This window comes from Mustela erminea, chromosome 1 (assembly GCF_009829155.1).
Source record: "Mustela erminea isolate mMusErm1 chromosome 1, mMusErm1.Pri, whole genome shotgun sequence".
Classification (NCBI taxonomy): domain Eukaryota; kingdom Metazoa; phylum Chordata; class Mammalia; order Carnivora; family Mustelidae; genus Mustela; species Mustela erminea.
The window spans coordinates 27356968-27376980 of NC_045614.1; the positions used below are offsets into that span (position 1 = coordinate 27356968).

At 37.1% G+C, this 20013-nt stretch overlaps 1 protein-coding gene across 8 annotated transcripts in view; it reads right to left on the bottom strand.

The window, feature by feature from the left end:
* Positions 1-20013, bottom strand: part of C1H3orf67 (chromosome 1 C3orf67 homolog) — a 247862-nt gene that overhangs the window by 72227 nt on the left and 155622 nt on the right. For 4 of the 8 annotated variants that reach the window (XM_032323913.1, XM_032323895.1, XM_032323934.1 and 1 more), the window contains 3 exons: positions 18796-18915; positions 16065-16399; positions 5700-6074 (listed from right to left, as the gene is read on the bottom strand). In XM_032323913.1, the coding sequence (XP_032179804.1) occupies positions 5700-6074; positions 16065-16399; positions 18796-18915 (830 nt within the window). The remainder of the gene's footprint in view (positions 1-5699; positions 6075-16064; positions 16400-18795; positions 18916-20013) is intronic. The other 4 variants (XM_032323924.1, XM_032323904.1, XM_032323954.1 and 1 more) reach the window with 3 other exon arrangements.

Below are 20013 nucleotides of genomic sequence, written 5' to 3' on the forward strand. Positions count from 1 at the left end.
CCTTGACACAGCAAGAGGGAAGTTTTTGAATGTAAATGTTATTGCCCTGCTTCAAACCCTACAAAGACTTGCCATTGCATGTGGAATAAAGGCCACCCTCCTTACCTTGGCCATTCTGATCTCATGTGATCTGGGCCTTTTAACAGCTCTGACCTCATCCTCCACTTCCCTTGCCCTTTCCCGAAAGACCCAGCTATGCGGGCCTCCTCTATTCCCCAAAGACATCCATTTCAGAAGCTTTGTACCTACTGTTTCTGATACCTGAAACAGTATTCCCAGGTTCTTTGCATGGCTGGCTCCATCTTAAATTTCAGATCTCAGCTCAAATGTCATCTACTCAGTCAGATAATATCTGAAGTACCCACCATTCTGGCCAACCCTGTTGTCTGTTATATCACCTTATCTTTGTCTTCCCACATCCTTATCATAGCTTATAAACACTTTATGTATTTGTTTGTACGTCTTTATTGTCTGTATTTCCTAATAGATATAAGCCCCCTGAGGAGACAGGCCTCATCTGTTTGGGTTGGTTTATCTCTAGCACCAGGGGGAATACCTGGCCTGACAGGCACTCAGCAGAAAAGGAGATGCTGTCATAATCCAGAAATAGAACCAGAGCAGCTGTAACTCATCACCTAGAAGTCCTTTGTTTTATTTTAATTAATTATTTAATTATTTTTAGAGAGGAAAAGTGGAGGGTGGAGGAGCAGAGAGAGAGAGAGACAGAGAAAGAGAAGAGAATCTTAAGCAGGCTCCACACCTAGCATGGAGCCCAGTGAAGGGCTCCATCTTACAATGCTGAGATCATGACCTGAGCCACAGTCAAGAGTCAGATGCCGACTTCTAGGCTCACGCAGGTGCCCCTAAAAGTCCTTTATTTTAGAAGCCCAGCTTAGGAGGCAGAAACCCCCATACATGTTAGTGTTCTATATGCGTTGACTACAAAGCTAGCCAGCAGAGGTAATTTCATACCTGCATTCATATATTGGATGGACTTCCAGTCCCAGGATAATTGTCAAAATTTTTCTCTTGCATCTAGTACATTTCCTATGCATCATACCAGTAGAATCCTTCTAGGCCTGACAGAGCTCATTATGTCTGTGTTAGAATTCACTACTGGGCCACAGTAGTTGAAGTATTAAATCTTAAATATCTTGAAAGAAAGAAAAGCTTTTCATTCAAATGAAATCCATTTGTGGGGGCAATTAGGTAATAAAAAGAAATAAATGACATCCAGATTGGAAAGGAAGTAGAACTATCTCTATTTGTAATGACATGATCTTGTATATAGAAATTCCTAAGGAATTCACAAAAACACCATTAGAACTAATTAATATTCAGAAAGGTTACAAGATATAAAATCAATATAAAAATAAACTGCATTTCTATGAACACTAGAAATGAACAAATTAAAAAATTAAGAAAACAATTCTATTCACAAGAACATCAAAAATATACTTAGGCATAAATTTAACAAAGGAAGTGTAAGACTTGTATGCTGAAAATTATAAAACATTGCCCAAAGAAATGAAAGACAAATAAATGGAAAGATATCCATGGACTGGAAGGCTTAATATTAAGATATTAAGATATATCCCCCAAAATGATTTATAGATGCAGTGCAATCTCAACTGACAAGCTGATCCTCAAATTCCTATGGAAATGCAAAAACAATCCAGGAAAGGAAGAACAAAGTTGAAGGAGTCACACTACCTGATTTCAAAGTCTACTATAAAACTACAGTAATCAAGCCAGTGTGATACTGCATAAGGATAGACATATAGATAGAACAGAACTGGGAAGTCAGAAATAAACTTTCACATGTATGGTCAACTGACTTCCAAAAAAGGTGACAAGACAATTCAATGGGAAAAACAGTCTTTCAATCAATAGTGTTGGCACAAGTGAATATCCACAAGCAAAAAAATGCAGTTGAACCCCTACTTCCCACTAGAGACAGAAATTAGCTAGAAATGGATTATAGGACAAAATTTAAGAGTTAAACTAAAAAATTCTTAGAAGAAAACAGGAATAAATCTCTGTGACCATGGATTAGGCAATGGCTCTTAGCTATAACACCAAAAGTATAAGCAACAGAAGAAAAACACAGATAGATTGGACTTCACCTAATGAAAAGCTTCCGTGCCTCAAAAGATAGCCCCAAGAAATGAAAAGACAGCTTACAGAATGGGAGAATATATTTGCATATCACATATCTGACAAGGAGCTTGTATCCAAACTCTTACAACAGGGCAATAAAAAGACAAATAATCCAATGAAAAAATAGGCCAAAGATTTGAATAGGCATTTCTCCAAAGGAGATAAGCAGGTGTGCTAATAAGTGTATGAAAAGATGCTCAGCATCTTGAGTCATCAGGGGAATGCAAACTGAAAGTGCAATGAGATACCACTTCACACACACCAGGATGGCTTAAATGAAAAAGGCAGACAATAACAAGTGTTGACTAAGATGTAGAAAAATCCCGTCAACTTGTCTTGCTTGTGGGAATGTACTATGGTGCAGCTGCTATGGAAAACAGTTTGGCAGTTCCTCAAACATTAAATATAAAGTTCCATATGACCCAGAAATTCCATCCCTAGGTATATACCCAAGAGGAATGAAAACATATGTCCACACAAAAATGTGCATATGAATGTTCATAGCACCATCTTTCATAATAGCCAAAAAGTGGAAACAACCAGCTATCGACTGAGAGATGAATAAACAAATCCATATTTGAATAAACATATCCATATAATGGATTACTATTCAGGCATAAAAAGAAATGAAATGCTACAACATGGATGGAACTTGAAAACATTATGCTAAATGAAAGAAGTCAGATACAAAAGACCACATACTGTCTGACTTCATTTATATGAACTGTCCAGGACGGGCAAATCCATAGAGACAGAAAGCAGATTAGTGGCTTCTTGGAGTTTCGGGGAAGCAATGAATGGGGAATGACTATTAATAGGGATGGAATTTCTTTTGGGATGATAAAAATGATCTAAGATAAGTAGTGATGGTTGCACAACTCCATGAGTGCCCTAAAAAAAGCTGAATTCTATATTGTGTGAATTAAATTTTAGTATATTCTTATTTTTTAAAAAAGATTTTATTTATTTACTTATTTGACAGACAGAGATCACAAGTAGGCAGAGAGGCAGGCAGAGAGAGAGAGAGGAGGAAGCAGGCTCCCTGCTGGGCAGAGAGCCCAATATGGGGCTCAATCCCAGGACCCTGGGATCATGACCTGAGCTGAAGGCAGAGGCTTTAACCCACTGAGCAACCCGGGCTCCCCAAATTTTAGTATATTATTAACAGTCACCACCATGGGTTTCTGGAATCTGGGGGGGAAAATTCCTTTGTGGAGTTAGCAAGCACATGGCTCTTTTGAGGAAACTTGTTTCCGATTCTTAGCTACAGTTATTAAATGGAGAGAATGTCAAGTATTAGCACCCTTTCACTATGACCATGATTTCTTTTTTAAATGGTGTCTCTGGAAGAACACTCCATTCCCACGGTAAATTCACCCTGAAATGGGGCAGAGTGCCGATGCCTTCCATAATTTTACATCCTATTAAATTGGGGTTTTCACATTCACGAATGTGAGCCACAGATTGTAGCGACCATGTGGGTTCCCTGAGATCACATTTTATTAGTCTGTATTTTGACACTGAGGTTAAACCTCTCTGCGCAAATGGTAAGCAGTGCTTTTGTGCCTCTATCCTGTCCACACGTGTAAGGTTCCTTCCCTCTTCCATCCTTTTGAAGGGATTGCTGTCAGTTTCCTTAGCGGTAAAATGGACTAGTAAAAATGGCCGACGCTGCACCCACGGCGCCTGCGCAAAGGCACAGGAGTCAGGTGAGTGCTTTGTAAAGGGCAGCGAGCAGCTGGGAGGAGGGGCTCTTGGAGCAAAGCAAAGAGTCTCAGCGAACCGGCTCTCAGAGGAAGATAATGCGTAAAGGAAAACCCCCTGCTCTCTCTCCAGCCTTTCATTTCCCCCTGGTATCATCAGAGAGCACTAGGGTTCAGGCAGTGTACTTGGTCGAGTGGCCAGGTACTCAAAGTCCATTTGTGCCTCAAGTTTACAAGCTGATTTTTTGTGCCCTGGTTTTATTTCTACAGAAAGATGGAAAGAATGAGAGATTTTACCTAATAGAAGGGTGGTGGCAAAAAAATTAGGGGAGAATGGAGCGGAAGGCTTCTTAAGAGACTTGCTTTGGTTCCGTTTTTTGGCAGCCCAGTTTTGGCTGCAGTCAAGGGAAGGAGCATCCTAGAACAAATCCCTAAGTTTAGTTTATTAGCTGCATTCCACTTATGAGTACACCAAAGGGGAAGAAAATTACAGCTAGGTAGAATATCTGTTTTAGAAATAATTTAAAATAAATGCAAAACAATTTAAATAATTTAAAATAAATGCAAAACAGGCAAAGATATTACTATGACCACTTTCATCCTAAAATCACCATAAAACAAATTCCATTTTCATTGAGTTAGGTGATTCGCTACATTTTTGTGGGCACACATACAGACATGCATGCAAACTTGAGAAAAAAAATGAATACACATTCCAGTTTTATCTGGGTCTTTCTTGAGGAGGGGCTACCATTTACGTGAGAGTTGGTACATGTTTATGCAGCCCACTGCAGTGGACCCAGGCAGCAGTTCTGGTCTCAGACAATCTAGTTTCAAGTTCTAACTCTCCAACTAACTTGCTGTTGTCCTTGAACACCCCGCATAACCGAGCTGAACCTCAGTTTCCTCATCTAAAAATTGAGCATGAAGGTGTCTACCTCTCAGGGTCACTGTGAGGATTAAATGAAATGCTTCAGTGGAAAAAAGGCTTGGCAGAGTGACTGACACATGGCAGGTGTTTAAGAAGTATTAGCTACTTCTGTTCTGTTAATGATGACATATATGTCTGTGACTTGTGTGAGGGAACAATCCTCCCTCAATTGCTTAGAACGTAATTGAACCAAAGCTTTACAATGTAACACATACAGAATACTTAGGACATGAAAAATAAAGAAAACCTTTACTGTGTTTTAAAAAAATGGAATATAAGTTCATTTGTTCTGCATAGCTTCATCTGTTCTCTGGTTTCTAAGTGCAGCATGGAGGGACTGAAGGAAGAGAGGGACTAACACAGGAAGGAGGAAAATCAACCCAATGGACATGAATATAGCCACCAAACTAGCCTAGGGATTTATTCAGTGACACTACTTTACTATTAACCTTCACTCATGCCATTTATTATTTGGGAAACTGCTGCAAAGAGACCAGAAAGTGAAGAGAATAATGATGTTTTTATGGCTCCTAATGTAGATTGTTATTGAAAATCTGTCAATTTCACTGGCAAGCCTTTGGCTCAAAAATAAGATCTTCATTTATAATTTGCAGGCAGTGATAACTAAAATTATGAGAAGTAACTGGGAAATAAAAAAATTACTATAATGATAATTATCTTTCTCATTAAAAACACGAGGCATTCTATTATCACTGGGATGGGCAATATACTCTTTAACAGCTGTTGCTACTGAGCTAAAACACATTGGAATTGGAAGGCGAATACATTACTGATCACCCAAATGATGAAAAATAGGTCCTGCTGAAAACCCGTGTGAAGTGGGACAGAACAGAATACAGCAGGATGTGCTGCCCGCCTATGCAAACCAGAGCAAAGCCACTTACAGATACTTCAGGAATCGGCCTCAATTTTCCCCCTGAGATCTCCTTTAGGGAGGTTTTGTTTATTGAAGCTGGTACTTGATGGGCTGGTCTGTCCTTTGCTTTGATAACAGGATCTGGAGTTTTCTGAGAGGCTTCACTTCTTCCAGGGGGAGAAAGGCATGGTGTAGGCACCACACTTGTTCGAAAGTCTTTTCTATCTATCTGCTTTGCCAAGGAATTCTGGCTTTCTGATGCTCCTGCTTCTGTGTAGGCACTTTTTAGAGGTCCTTTATCTGTCCACCTTGCAGCCTTCCCCAACGTGTTCTCTAATGTTAGCTGTGTTAACCCTGAAGGACTAGTTGTTGGGCTCACGGAACCCTGGATACTGTCGTTACCCTACATGGGGGAACAAAGTGAAACCACATTGAGCCAAAATCGGTGGTGAAGAAGCTACTGAGAACAGTTCTTAAAAAGTTCATTTATTCTCTGAATAAAAGCCAAAGTATACATATAATATACCTATATATGATATATATATATAATATACCTATACTTAATATATATATATACCTATTTTATTTTGCAATAAAAAGATGAGTAACTAAAAACAGCAGTGCAATAGATTTAAACCGTTTGGTGAGATGCCCTGCTATGTGGTATCTATCTGGTCTTGGTAAGGCATATATATATTTTTTTGACCTCTGGGTTACAAGACAGCCATTCACTAAAAATACAGTCATTTCAAAAAAGCATGTGAAAGAAGAGGATCCACCGGAAGTGACATAAGCCTAGCACACTTTGACTTCCTAATGAGCTGACTCTACGAGAAGAGGAACAGCTAGAACTTAAAAGTATTTAGCTTATTTAAGCATAGAAATGCTACTCTAAAAATAAGCTGGGCTATCAAAGTGTATTTGTTTTAAATTATTGTAGGGAAGTCTTCTTGTTCAAGAGCAATAGATAATAGACATGTTCTGTGAAATACTTTTCTTACATGAAAATTTCAATTATAGAAAGTATTTTTTTTCCTGTAAGACATGAGCGTGATGAAACAGAATTATTTGTAAAGCTACATGAGTTTTATAAATACATAGTTCTGAGATTATCCCTAGGAAAGCAAAAATTTTAATTTTTAAATCTGAGAAAGGAGGAGCTACAAACTTAAAATCAATGGCTGTGAAAGTAAATAATGGAAATGAGAACTACAGTGTTTTTTCAGTTGGATTTTTCTGCTATAAAATAAGAACCTGGAAGAACAAACTAACCTGATCATTGCTTATACCTGCCAAGGCAGATTTTTCCAATTTGTCTTATTTACTTAAATATGTAAAAACTAAGTGGATATTAAAATGATAAACTTAGGACAGAAACAAAAATCAATAAAAGCAGAGTATATATCTATCTCTATATACATTTAAAGATTTTATGTATTTATTTATTTGAGAGACAGAGAGAAAGAGTGAACACATGTGCAAGCCAGGGGAGGTAACAGAGGCGGAGAGAGAGGGACAAGCAGACTCCCACTGAGTGTACAACCTGACGCAGCACTAGATCTCATGACTCTAAGATCATGACCTGAGCCAAAATCAAGTCAGATGTTTAACCAACTGAGTCACCCAGGTATCCCCCAAAAGCAGATTATATTTTAAAGACATTATTTGCTATCTAAGAATGTATCTCTTACATTCAATTTCAGAAAGCTATTGCTTACCCTTCAATTTGTAGCCATACAGAATCAAACATCTAGTTACTCCCCAAATTTGGTTTTTTATTTTTAATTTTTTTTTAGAGCGATCGAGAAAGACTGCATGCAGGAGTGGGGGCAGGGCAGAAGGAGAGGGAAAGAGAGAATCTTGAGCAGACTCCACGCTCAGTATGCAGCCTGACAGGGGGCTTGATTTCAAGACCTCAAGGTCATGACCTGAGCTGAAATCAAGAACTGGATGTCTAATGAACTGAATCACCCAGGCAGTCCCCCCTCAGATTTGGAATTTTTAAACAAAATATTTGAGAGGCTGATTGAACTGTGAGTTTCTTGCTCAGTGTTTGGTCATCATCATGCTGAACATACAGATTACTATCTGAGGTGAGATTTCCCTTTCAGTAGAAGTGAAGAATGTGTAAAGGTGAGAAAGCCTGTTCTAGGTTATACACAGGCCAGAAGAGGATGTTCTTCTTTTAAGATTTTATTTGTTTGAGAGAGAGAGAGCACAAGCAGGGGAAATGGGCAGAAAGAGAGGGAGAAACAGACTCCCTGATGAACAGGGAGCCCGATGCAATTCAGGGCTTGATCCTAAGACCCTGAGATCCTGACTCAAGCCAAAGGCAGACACTTAACTGGCTGAGCCACCCAGGCATCCCCAGAAGAGGAATTTATCATGCCTTTTAATGAGAAGGGATCTACCTGTGTGTCTGTCATAGTTCTGCCTCTTTTCATTTCTTCCTCATCATATCTAGGGCTATTGCCATAGGCACTGTAGATGATGGGCATACAATGGTAGTTCAGAACTAAATCTCTGCCATGCAGGGCCTTTGAGGGGTCCTTGGGTGATGTGCGGCAGGAGAATCAGCGATGGCCCATGATAGAAGGCATGGGTGTGAGTTTGTATGGTGTCTGCAGCATCTGTGGAGATTACTGAGAGGGAGGCCAATTAGGAGACTGTCCAATGGTCATGATTAGAGGTGCTAGTGTGGCTGGGCTGAAGCTGTGGTAGTGGTGATGGAGAGGCTGGGCTGATATGAGAGTTCTGTAGAAGGCAAGATATGCTCTACTTAGTGACTCTGGAAATCCCTCTCTCTTTTTTTTTTTTTTTAAGATTTTATTTATTTGACAGACAGAGATCACAAGTAGGTAGAGAGGCAGGCAGAGAGAGAGGAGGAAGCAGGCTCCCCGCTGAGCAGAGAGCCCAATGTGGGGCTCGATCCCAGGACCCTGGGATCATGACCTGAGCCGAAGGCAGAGGCTTTAACCCACTGAGCCACCCAGGCGCACTGACTCTGGAAATCTCTTAAAGGGAGTCCGCAATCACTAGTCCTGTTATAAAATGATTTTCCTTCCTTGTGGAAAGTGTTCAAAAGTAGTGGAAAGTACTTCCTGCAGAGAGTAACTGTAATCTCAAAAAAGGTCTTAGAACACTCAGGTCTTAGAATGTCTCCCAAGAAACAGCTTGCCTATCTGTAATAAAGGATGAGAACTGCAGAGTGTCTAAAGATCTTCTTCTTGGTATTCATCCTGGGCCTCAACTTGCTTTGTCTATGCTGGCTTGATCTTCTCATACATATATTTCTTTATAAATGATGGGGAAATATATTTTCCAGAGCCCCAGATAGAGTCAAGAAAAGATGGTGATTGGATGTCAATCCACGGGCACTTACTTTACGTTCCATGTGAAAAAATAAGAAGGTTGGGATATTTCCGCCCTTGCAACAGTACTACGTTGGCTGCAACTGCAGGTACTGGGCAACTCTCTCTGCTGTACATCATTTACTGAGTAAGCTAATCCTCACCACCACTCTGAGAGCCCTTAAGCTGTTCACATGGTTGAAGAACCCTGTCCTCAGGCAGAAAACCGGAAAGAATGCCAGGGACCTGAAAGATGCCTACTGTCCTAAATTACTAAGGAATGGGGTGGTGGCTTTTGCCAATTTTTGTTGTACAGAGATGAAACGAGGATAAAAGTGTAGCCTTGTCTTAGAGGAAGTAAACCGAGAATATAGCAAATATTCCCCAAACCCTAGTTCTGAGAAGGTACTGGTGGAAGAAGGATGGATTTCTTGTTAATTCAGTCTGGCTGCTTGATAGTGCTCTTTTCTCCAGCTTTCAAAAAACTCTCGTTTAATTTTCTATACTGGTTATATACATTGGGCAGTGGGTTTTCTGTGACCAAAAAAGACCCTCTGCTCATCCATTTCCATCAATTTGCATATAAAAAATAAACGTGTCCTATGTATTTAAAACAGGCCCTAAAAATAGGTTGGTTATGCAGAAACAGTATAATTATGCATCTTTGGACCAGAATCTTTGGATCCCTCTGGGATTCTATTTTGTATATGACATAGGCAGAAATTGGGAGCTTTTGCAATAAAAATGAGTTCAGTAAATATTTACTAAGCTCCTGCTAGGTGTAAGGCATTTCTAGGCACTACAGAAGAAATACAGGTTGGAAGAACATGGGCACTGGCCTCGAGAGGCACAAAATCTTGAAGGCAAAGGCATAAAGCCGAGAGATAGATACCAACAAAAGTAAAAATTTCATAAGGTAGAAGGTAGCAAATATCATTTCAAAAGTTTCAGATGTACAGTTAGAGGGATACCTATAAAGTCAGATGTTTGCTATATCATTTTATAAACACCTTAAAAATCAAATTATTTTATATGAAGTCTATTTTTTGTATCTCTGGGTAGGTCAGAGTACAGCCTTTTCTTCCTTCCAGTAGTTTACTCAGGTGTAAAATTATTTCTTTTTGCTTGGCATGAACAATGATTATACACAAAGAAATATTCATGAGATGTATATGGCCATTCATCTCACATTTTTCCTAAGATATACCCTGGTCTGGAGATGAGCCGAGAAGGACAGATTTAGCTGTGTTCCCTGGTGAGCATTCTCTTGGTTGTACTGCATTTCTAGGTAATATGTTTCTTTGCTACTACTTAAAGTAAGAAAAGATAAGTAACTGGAGAATCTGGACAGAGTATAAAAGGCTCATTTACTTTGGCTGCCCCAGAACCAATTCTGGTTTATCCCAGATTCTAAAAGGAGAATTAGGATAAATGAGAAAGGCAAGAGATAAACGAGACCAATATTTTGACTTAAGTTGGAACGGCTTCTCTTTTGGAGAGGAAAGAAATAGAGAATGAAACCTAGTATTGTACTCTCTAGGCGTGGTACACTGGCAGACTCTATTCCTTTCTTTAGCAACACTCTTGACTTACTAAAGTAGATGATATACGTATAGATGATGTTTATTGATTCCACATGTGTAACATTTTTGGGCTCAACATGCTCTTGGCTTAATTTTTTCTTATATAATATATGCATTTGTTATATGCATTAAAAGTAAGCTTACTATGACCTGATTGAAAAACAACCACATTTCCGCCTCTGGTTTATCATTTAACTACTGAAAACCTGTATAGCAATTGAATATAATTTGTCAGAGTGGTAAAGAAACTGTCATGCCATTTTCACGTTCCGATCGTCTGTTCATCTGTTTCTCAGAAGAACAAACACAAAATGCTTTTGATTTAACTTGATATATTTTTTTAAAAGTCCCAAATCTCTTAAACCGTTTGTCTTCTGGGCACAGAGGCATTTGTTTGTTAAATATTCAATCACGCCCAAGTGCCGGGAACATCAATAGAGTTTGCCTGATTAACTGTAGCACAGCATATGTACGCTGAAGATGAGAATGATTTCCCCAAGGAGCCAGCACTTCCTCTGTTGAACTACGTTTCTTAAAACGACATGCAGATGGGCATTTGGACAATAATTTCTGGATGCATAAAACGGATTGCTCTTGCTGAGTGTAATTTTAAAAAGATAATTTTAATGACTCTTGAGGGCCACCTACTTGGAGCAGATGGGACCCAGGCTCTTTGTATCACAACTTTAATGTTGAGCGAGTCAGGGTAGAGCTCTGTTTTAGCCTTTGTAAAAGTGGATGATTCTATTTATTTATATTTCAATTGATTTTTTAATTCAGTCCACTGTGAAAAGAAGTCTTGTAGAACATTCTTAAAAGTTCTGTGGGAAAAAAAATGTCTGTAATAATTCAAACATACTTTTGATGGCAGTTTTGAATCTGTAATTGAGATTGAGTCAGCAGGAGTCTTTACTATTGTCCAATGTTTTAGTGACTAAATGCATGCACTGACAGCATCGTTTAGCTGGACATGGGCACTAGGGGACCAAAGAGATGATTAGAGGTATATACTTCCACTGTCAACTAAAAGGCACAATTATTTGCATAGACGTAGCTAAAGACGCTGGTCATAACAGAATGAAAAAAATAATTTCTTCTTTGAGGATAACAAGATTGACCGCTCAAATGTATCTTAAAGGGCTTCCCTAACAACCATTCCCAAGAAGTATTTCTACTTCCACCTCTTGAATTTTATAGGAAACTATTAAAGTAATACAGTTCTTTCTGGATGACAAAGATAGTTGATAGTGGTATCATATAATGCATTTTACTAGTTTATAAAGAAAGAAAATGAGAAAGGAAGATGTAACTGCTTCTGACAAGTAACTAACCTGCAGCAGGCTTCATATTAAAGGAGTTGGACAAATTATTTTGTAAATATTTTTACTTCTAGTCAGTGATGCTCTACAGACAGATGAATAGCAGAAGTTAGAAGGACTCTATGGGGTGGGCAAACACCATCACATGACTATTTGGGGAAAATGATGACATTCTTAATTGTTTAAGACAGAAACACATTTTTCTTTAAGACTTCATACTCTTTTAGCTGATAACACTTTAAAGATTTCTTGTGGAAACTCCTATCCATAACCAAATATTTATCCATAAGATGTTTATCTACTAGCAGAAGCTGCAGAATGATATTCTAAGCAGACAGGAGTTTTAAAATTTACCTGCATATAACAACGAAGAGCCAAGTCACAAGAACCAAGGGGCCTGTGACATTTGCAGAGAGGAACAGAGCTTCACAAGATAGTAATAAAGATACAGAGCTGTGAACAGCCTTAAAAAATTTCTCACCCAGAATAAATATTAAATCTGCCTGATAGGTTTAGAGGATGTTATGTTGTAATTCATTACATATAGAAACAAAACTGCAAGGTAATATATTCAAAATAAGAGTCCTTCCATTTTTTTCTAACACAGTTATTGACATTTAAAATTTTTAAAAGGCTACACAGAAATTAAGCAGCCTCAAGAGGAGTAAATAGTCTTTCTATTGTGTGCATGTACATGTGTGTGAGAAAGTAATTCAAATTCATTAGTCAAGTATATGGGGTGAATGGTTTATAGACTAACCCAGAAATATAAACTATGTGGGGAAAAAAATGTTATGAAACAGCTAAACTGCTGAGTGCCAGAAAAACAAAACAAAACAAAAAGCCTTCAAAGCAACAATGCATGGAAAACTGAAGAGGAGGATTAAAAGGGTCCTTTTTACTTTGTTGTTGGTAAATTTGTCTTCTGCAGCCCTCCAAGGAGTTATTAGATGGAGAGAAGATCTGGAAGTGTCCTAGCTAATTTGATCTAAGTAGTAGGTCCACATAATTCCTGTCCAACTATGGATAATTTTTTGGCTTAATGTTCCAATCTGGATTGTGATACAGGACAAATTATCTGGCCTTGCAAATATGTACTTTAGTATGTGATACACAGCCAGAGCTTTGGGGAAAAAATGACAGTATCTAGATGAAAAATTAAATTAGGGGAGTAATAAAATATTAATATAAAGCTAACTATTTCAAGTTGTAAACCAGGCATATACTCAAAGCCATGTTGGGAATAACTGCATAAAATACAAAATAGAGATAATAGAAAGAGGCTTTTTTTTCCCTTTCAGATGCTGGAATCGTGGGAAAGGCACTTTGTTTTAATAGCTTTCCTAGGATAATTCATTTTACCTGGTAGTCTTGATTTTATAGCTATATATTTCCATAGTGTGCTTTTCAAATAAGAAGTACAAACTAAAAATTAATTGAGTATCAGGAATATTAGTATACATGGCTGCCTAGGGAATAAAATATATAGTAAAGCAAAGACTAAGACAAGAGCAAATGCGAAAAAAAAGGAAAACTCATACTTTTGAGGCTCTCATACTATGAAGAGCTCAGATGTGAATTAATGATGAGGAACTTAAATTTCAAAATCAATGTATCACTGAAAGCTTATTTTAATTAGCTTTTACTATTTTATGCATACTTTTCCTCTAGCTATCATGATAACATTTGATTTTTCATAGATTATAGGCTATAGAATATATCTAATTTCCCTCTAAAAATACTCAGTGGTTGGCCATCAAATGAAGTCTTTCACTACAAGTTAAAACTTCAAGCATAGTAAGTAATGTAATTATCCTTGTCCATCCACCATTATTTTTGACATGACATTGTTTTCCTTAAGTATAATTCTGCTACTCTAAGGATATAACATTCTAAAATAACGCAACTAAGAGTAAGGATGCCTAAATTAACTAACCTGATTTTTCTTCAAAGACTGTATGTAAATAAACATTTAAATAGCTAATCTGATTTCCCATTGACTTACACAATTAATAAATGAAATAAGTAATCCTAAGGAGAAGAAATTACTACAAAAGCTCCCTAAAGACTAATTTGATCACCATAAATTCTAGAACTTCTTTAAATAAAACCCAACATTTTTTGTTGGTCTGTTTTCTGTTTCATAGTTTGTATATTGTTTTTGCCTCTAACAATAAACCCCAAATGGCAAGGCTTCTGCCCTTCTCTCTGGCTGCCATTCTTAGCGGGCTCCATCCAGCTAAAGGTGGGCCCGGACAGGTGTTAGCCATGAGATGGTCCCAGTATAGACTCTAGCCCTATGCTACTAGTCATTTTGGTGGTCTTGGCTCAGGGATGACCAGATAGCTATGCCACTCAGAACTTGGGTAATACATGGTATATTTATTTTCAATTTCATGTAGTTGGTAATTAGAATTTGTCTGCATAATAAATGACGAAGGATGTCAGAAGTAGAGTAGCTGGTAGCAGAAGACAGCACACCAAGTGATAACAAATTAAAATATTCAGAATAGTATTCTTTATTTTCCCATGAAGCTCTATTGTTTCTTGTCAAGTTCCTCATGTCATGATATTTAAAGGGCAGTTTCTCGTAAAAATTTTCCTCAAACTTTTCCAGGGAAGGAACTAACATTTCCCACTTGCCTTGAAATTTCCACCATTAAAGGAATGCTTTTGGTTTAGGTCTGAAAGATGGTGCAATGCATATGGGAAGGGGATGGACTATCCCATTAATGAAATGGTATGAATTAATTTATCAGATTAGCCTATTCACACTGTAGAAGAATTGACAGCTGGGATGGAGGTAGTAGATGCTGAAGGCAAATGTCTATTTTAGTTTTTATATCTTAATGTCATTCAGGGTGAAAGGGATGAAGATGTCCAGAGCAACATTTAAAATGTTGGCATCGAAAGTACTACTTAGGCATAAAGGGATGTGTAGTAGGTTTATGTTTGTTACGACTAATAGTTTCACTACGCTCAGAAGGCAAAGATATTAGAAAAAGAAGGATTTCCCCATGCACCTTGCTATGGAAACTCATTAAAAGTTGCAAAAAACCATAATTACTGCCTGAACAATTTCATCATATTCTCAACTGTCTCTGAAGGTAGGAGCAATGAACCTTATCTACATCCTGCTGTCCAAGGGGGATCCTTGATCAGTTATAATTATTAAAAAAATTTTTTGTAAGTATATACAAAAAGTTATTCTAATTATTATTATATAATAATTATATTAGTATATAATTTGCTATATTTATATTTATTACCTATAAGTAATTTATAATTTAATTTTGACATAGAAATGGTTTGTATAATTTTACAAAACCATAACTTGACTATAACCTGCTTTTAAGATAACTATTTTCCACAGAATATAGGGATGCCTATCATTAAAGAACAAAGCTGAAGGAATTTCACAAATAAATTCATTTTGTATGAGGGAAAAGAGTCCTCATAATACATCAAGTTTAAAACAAACGTCTCAGAACTACTTTCTGTTTGGTTCATAACAAGTTTTTTTTTAAACTTTATGTGAATTTACTAGTTTATAAACTATATTTGTATTCTAAATAATTGTGAACAGAAAACCTAGGGTAAGACAAGTCCCAGCACTAATCCATGATTCATTATCTAAACTTTAATTGGCACAACTCTTGAAATTCCGGGACCATATGGAAAATAATGAGTCCTAATAGGTCTAAGGTGGAGGGATGGCAGGGGAGTGAGGAAGCCAGAAAGCCGTCAATTCAGAGTGCTTAGCCACTGTGGCAGTCTCCCCAGAGAGCTAGAACAATGTGTTCTCAGTGTTTTACTGGTCTCTCCATCATATTACTAAACCGCATGTTATTTCTCTCACTCTATGAAACAAAAAATAAAATGAGAAAACAAAAACAACCTCAAAACTGGTTTTCAATTAAAAATGAAATTTTTAAAAATGAAATTGGCTGACTGTTAATAAAAAAGGCAGCAATATGGAGTTTCCATAACAACCTGCGGCAACTGTCGACTGACATGCAATCTGCTGCCTTTTTATAAATAGCAGCTGATTCCCCCTCTTTCGTCTCAACTAGTTTTAGTGCTCGTCGGAGCTAATGGAACAACTGTGCTATAAAACGACTTCACTCATCAAGCAGTGTACCTCTTCGCTGCTGTCACGGCCGTAAAAATCCTCCTCCGATTCAGTGTCTCTCCTTGTCAGGCTGGTATCCTCTTTTAGATCCAGAATAAATGGGCACCCCTCTGGGGACGTGTTCTGAGTTTTTCCATGAGGCGCTGATCGTGGTCTTGATGAAAAGGTGAAAATGTCCTTCGGGACAACCTGGGTTTCCTCTGCCAGTTGGCCATGTTCACTTTCCTTGCTGGCTTCCAGCCACATGTGTGAAGCGTGGTAGGAGTCTTCATCCAGGAGAGACTGTCTGCTGGATGCCAAATGGGAAATGCGATCATCATTTTCAGGAAATATCCACTCATCTGACATTGGGGAAAGATGACAAAAATTAGAGGAGTGTTCCATCAGTATTCTATTAAGGCAGGTAGTTAGGTTAAAATTTCTTGGGTTGCAGCTGAGATTTATCAAATAATGCAGAAGCCAACGAATGCAATTTATCCACCATCTTGTAACCTGCTGAACATTTAACTCATAGATCAGTGCCTAAAGCTACCGGCAACTCATTTGCACTTCTCGGTCTCAGTTGAAACACTGGCCAGGAAATTTATAAGTCTGAAATAATTATCACCTGTCTTGCAGCAAGTTCTTCATAGCAGTCTCATTAATTTGACATTCCATGGGGGGAGGAAATCTTCGAAGTTTAAAAGGGTTTGAGTTACTAATATCTTCTTTCAACTGCACGAGGGCGGAATATTTAACAAGTTTCTTTAAATAAAATAACTGGGCATTGTTTGGGTTACAAATCATGGAGGAGAGGAAACCATGAAAAGGTTAACAGGGTTTTCCTCTCCATTCCACTGACTGAAACAGGACAATTCATAGACTTAACTGAACAGACTTTTCCAGTAATAGAAAATCCACAGAAATATCTGTTAATGTGATGGGTGAAAAAGATCTTTAATTATAGCAGAGAATGTTTTGATATATAAATCTTTTTGTACATTATTTGTTTGGGTTAAAAATACTCTAAACTACCCCTGGGATATATTTTAACCAAAACTATAAAAAAATTCTGAACTTTAAAAATTTTTTGAAATTTAGTTGACACACGTTTTGTTAGTTTCAGATGTACAACACAGTAAAAAGATTTTAATCTTTCATACAACATTGAGATAGATTTTTATAACTACGATCCAGGCAAATGTAACAGACAAATATTAAAATGATTGTCATTAAAAGCATGCTTATTTTCTTTAGAATGACAGCAGGAAAAGGTTGCACTTTCTCAACTTAGTCTATTTTCCTTAAAATTTACTTTTTTTGAGCACTATGACAATGGTGAAAATCTTACAAAAAATCTGTGTTCAGGAGAACCAAAGTGGACATGGTAATTTTACTCTGACTCTTGAATCCTGCTCTATTTAACTTCACAAGAAAAGTAACCAAGAGACATCTAAGATTTGCTGACTTGAAACTCTAAAACCTCCAGTACCAAAGCAACAAACAAAAAGACCTTTAATAAAAATAATATTAATGGCACAAATAAAATCATATTCATCATAATGTATTTGTTTCTTAAGACTACCATTATATAATAGAACTTGCTTATAAAAAGGGTAACAAATGTACATTTCTTAGGGAAAATCTGAAAGGGACAAGGCTTTCACATTTTCTCTAGGTAAGTGGCCTACAGCTGGCCGAATCTACATCATTGGACCACATTCAACTGTGGAAGGTCCGGAGTCAGTGTACTATTAGCGGGTGAAATAAACAGATTCAATGGGCTGTCCTCTTTTGGACAGCAAATCCTATTGCATGGTGCTAAGCATAGAGCAGATGTTTTGTAAACACAGTATATGCTTTATCAATAAATAAATGTTGAAAAAGATTATAAAAACCAATGGGCTGCATTACCTACATGGATTTAGAAAGAAAATTGGAGGAAAAGATACTGGGAATCTTCATTTTGCAATTCAACAACTTGTATGACCTATGGTCAAACCTATTATTAACTGTCAAAAAGTCAAAGTAAAAGGAGTGTTTCTACACCAAATCAACCCTAATTATCTCACCACCACATGCTTTTTTGGAATTCGTAGTTTTACCTCAAGTATTTCCATATCAATTGTAATGAATAATTTGGTATGTTTTCTTAGGAAAATATGTAAATTACTGTGTAATCACAATATTGCAGCAAACAAGATAAATGCAAGAATGATCACCTAAACATCTAATTAGTTTTTCTACACAGTCAGATTTATGCTAGAGACACTAATTGCGCCTAACATTTTAATGAAGGTTTCAACATTGCATAAATAAGACTGACAAACTACAAACAATTTTCATTTATTTTCCTTTTTCTCTTGCTCAAAAACAATTCGCCTTTGTAAAAGTACCACACACCTGCTAGGGAAGATACGTTGATGGGCTCAATGCTCTACGCTCCAACCATCTCCATTATAAAGAGGACTGGAGACTTGCAACAATAGGTTATCTTTGGGGATGGTGACAATGTCCTGTGAAAACTTCAGTTTCAACTTTCCTTCTGCATGATAACTGGTGCATTGAAACTTGGAAATAAAAATGCCCTTTCATCCATTAAAGTCTGAGATGCAACTGGGGTTAAAAGGAGATTTATCACAAAATGATAGATTTTAGCAAATGACTGTATCACAACTTCTCAAAATGACTGGGTTTGAAGTGCTAAACATATTGATATTTCATCAATTATTAACAATTAAAGTGGACTGAAGGTGCCAACCTGTTTGATCGGGAGACTGCAGTGCTGGAGAGCTGGGGTTCATCTCTGTGCTTTGTTGGGACCCGCTGTTGAGGGCAACTGTTGCTTTATCTTCATTCCTCTTATTTCCTGAAGAACTGCCTTTATTGGGATAAATATTTTCCACGATGTTATTTCTTTTGATTTTTATTCATTTGGAAGAATGCTAATAACATGGTGTGCTTTTCTACATGATTATTGAAGAATACCTTAAAGGTCGTAATATAGACTATCTGCAGTTCTTTTCTTTTCCACTAGAATGTTTCAAAGATGAACTCAGCTGCATTTTTGTAGAGGGTCATCTTTGAATTCCTTGATATTTGCATGGGGGCATTTTAGATTTAAGTTTTACAATATGCAATAAAAGGAATTCTATCACCCATATTATTTTCAAAGGGTCCTATATTTTCCCTTTGGTTCCACATAAAACAGAATGTATTTTCTTTAAATTACAGTTCTTACATAACCTGACTCAAAATTTTAAACCAAGCACTTTCCTTAAGCATTTTAAGAAAATGGACACAGAATTAACTTTTCTATTATTTTATGAAAATAACATGAATCCTAACAAGCTGAATTCAGCCTAAGAACCCTACATTTTTGAGAAATTATGTTAACAGATGCGTACATGATATACTCTGGGCTTGACTCAGGATAGATTAATGAATGTGCAGACAGATCTATACTTAAATGCCTCAAATCCAATACTCAAAGGGATAACTATAATAAAAGTAATTTTTAATTATAAAACTAATGCTTTATTGGTTGTGAATACTTGAAATTTTAACCTACATTCTATTAGCATGGAGTCCAAAGGGAGAGACAGCAAATGTTAAACACACACACACATACCCCCTCTATATCTCAGATATATATATCTCAGATAAATATATCTAAATATATTTGAAATATTTGAAAAGGGCCCAGTTTAAAAAGGAGATACATATGAAACATGAAAAATTATGAGTTAAGTTCAATTTTAGTGAAGTCTGCAGGCAGGAACCTCCTCTATCAAATTTGGGCTGTTTCTAAAAAACAATAATTTAAGCTTATTCAGCCTTTGAGAGGAGAAGCAGGGAAGTCCTTTACTTCGGAGGTACTGTCTGTTTAATCCAGCAAGTCTCTGTTAGGGCTCTAGAGCAATTTTTTTGCAGAAAATTTGACTTCCATAATCCCTGTAGAAAAGACATTTATATTTTA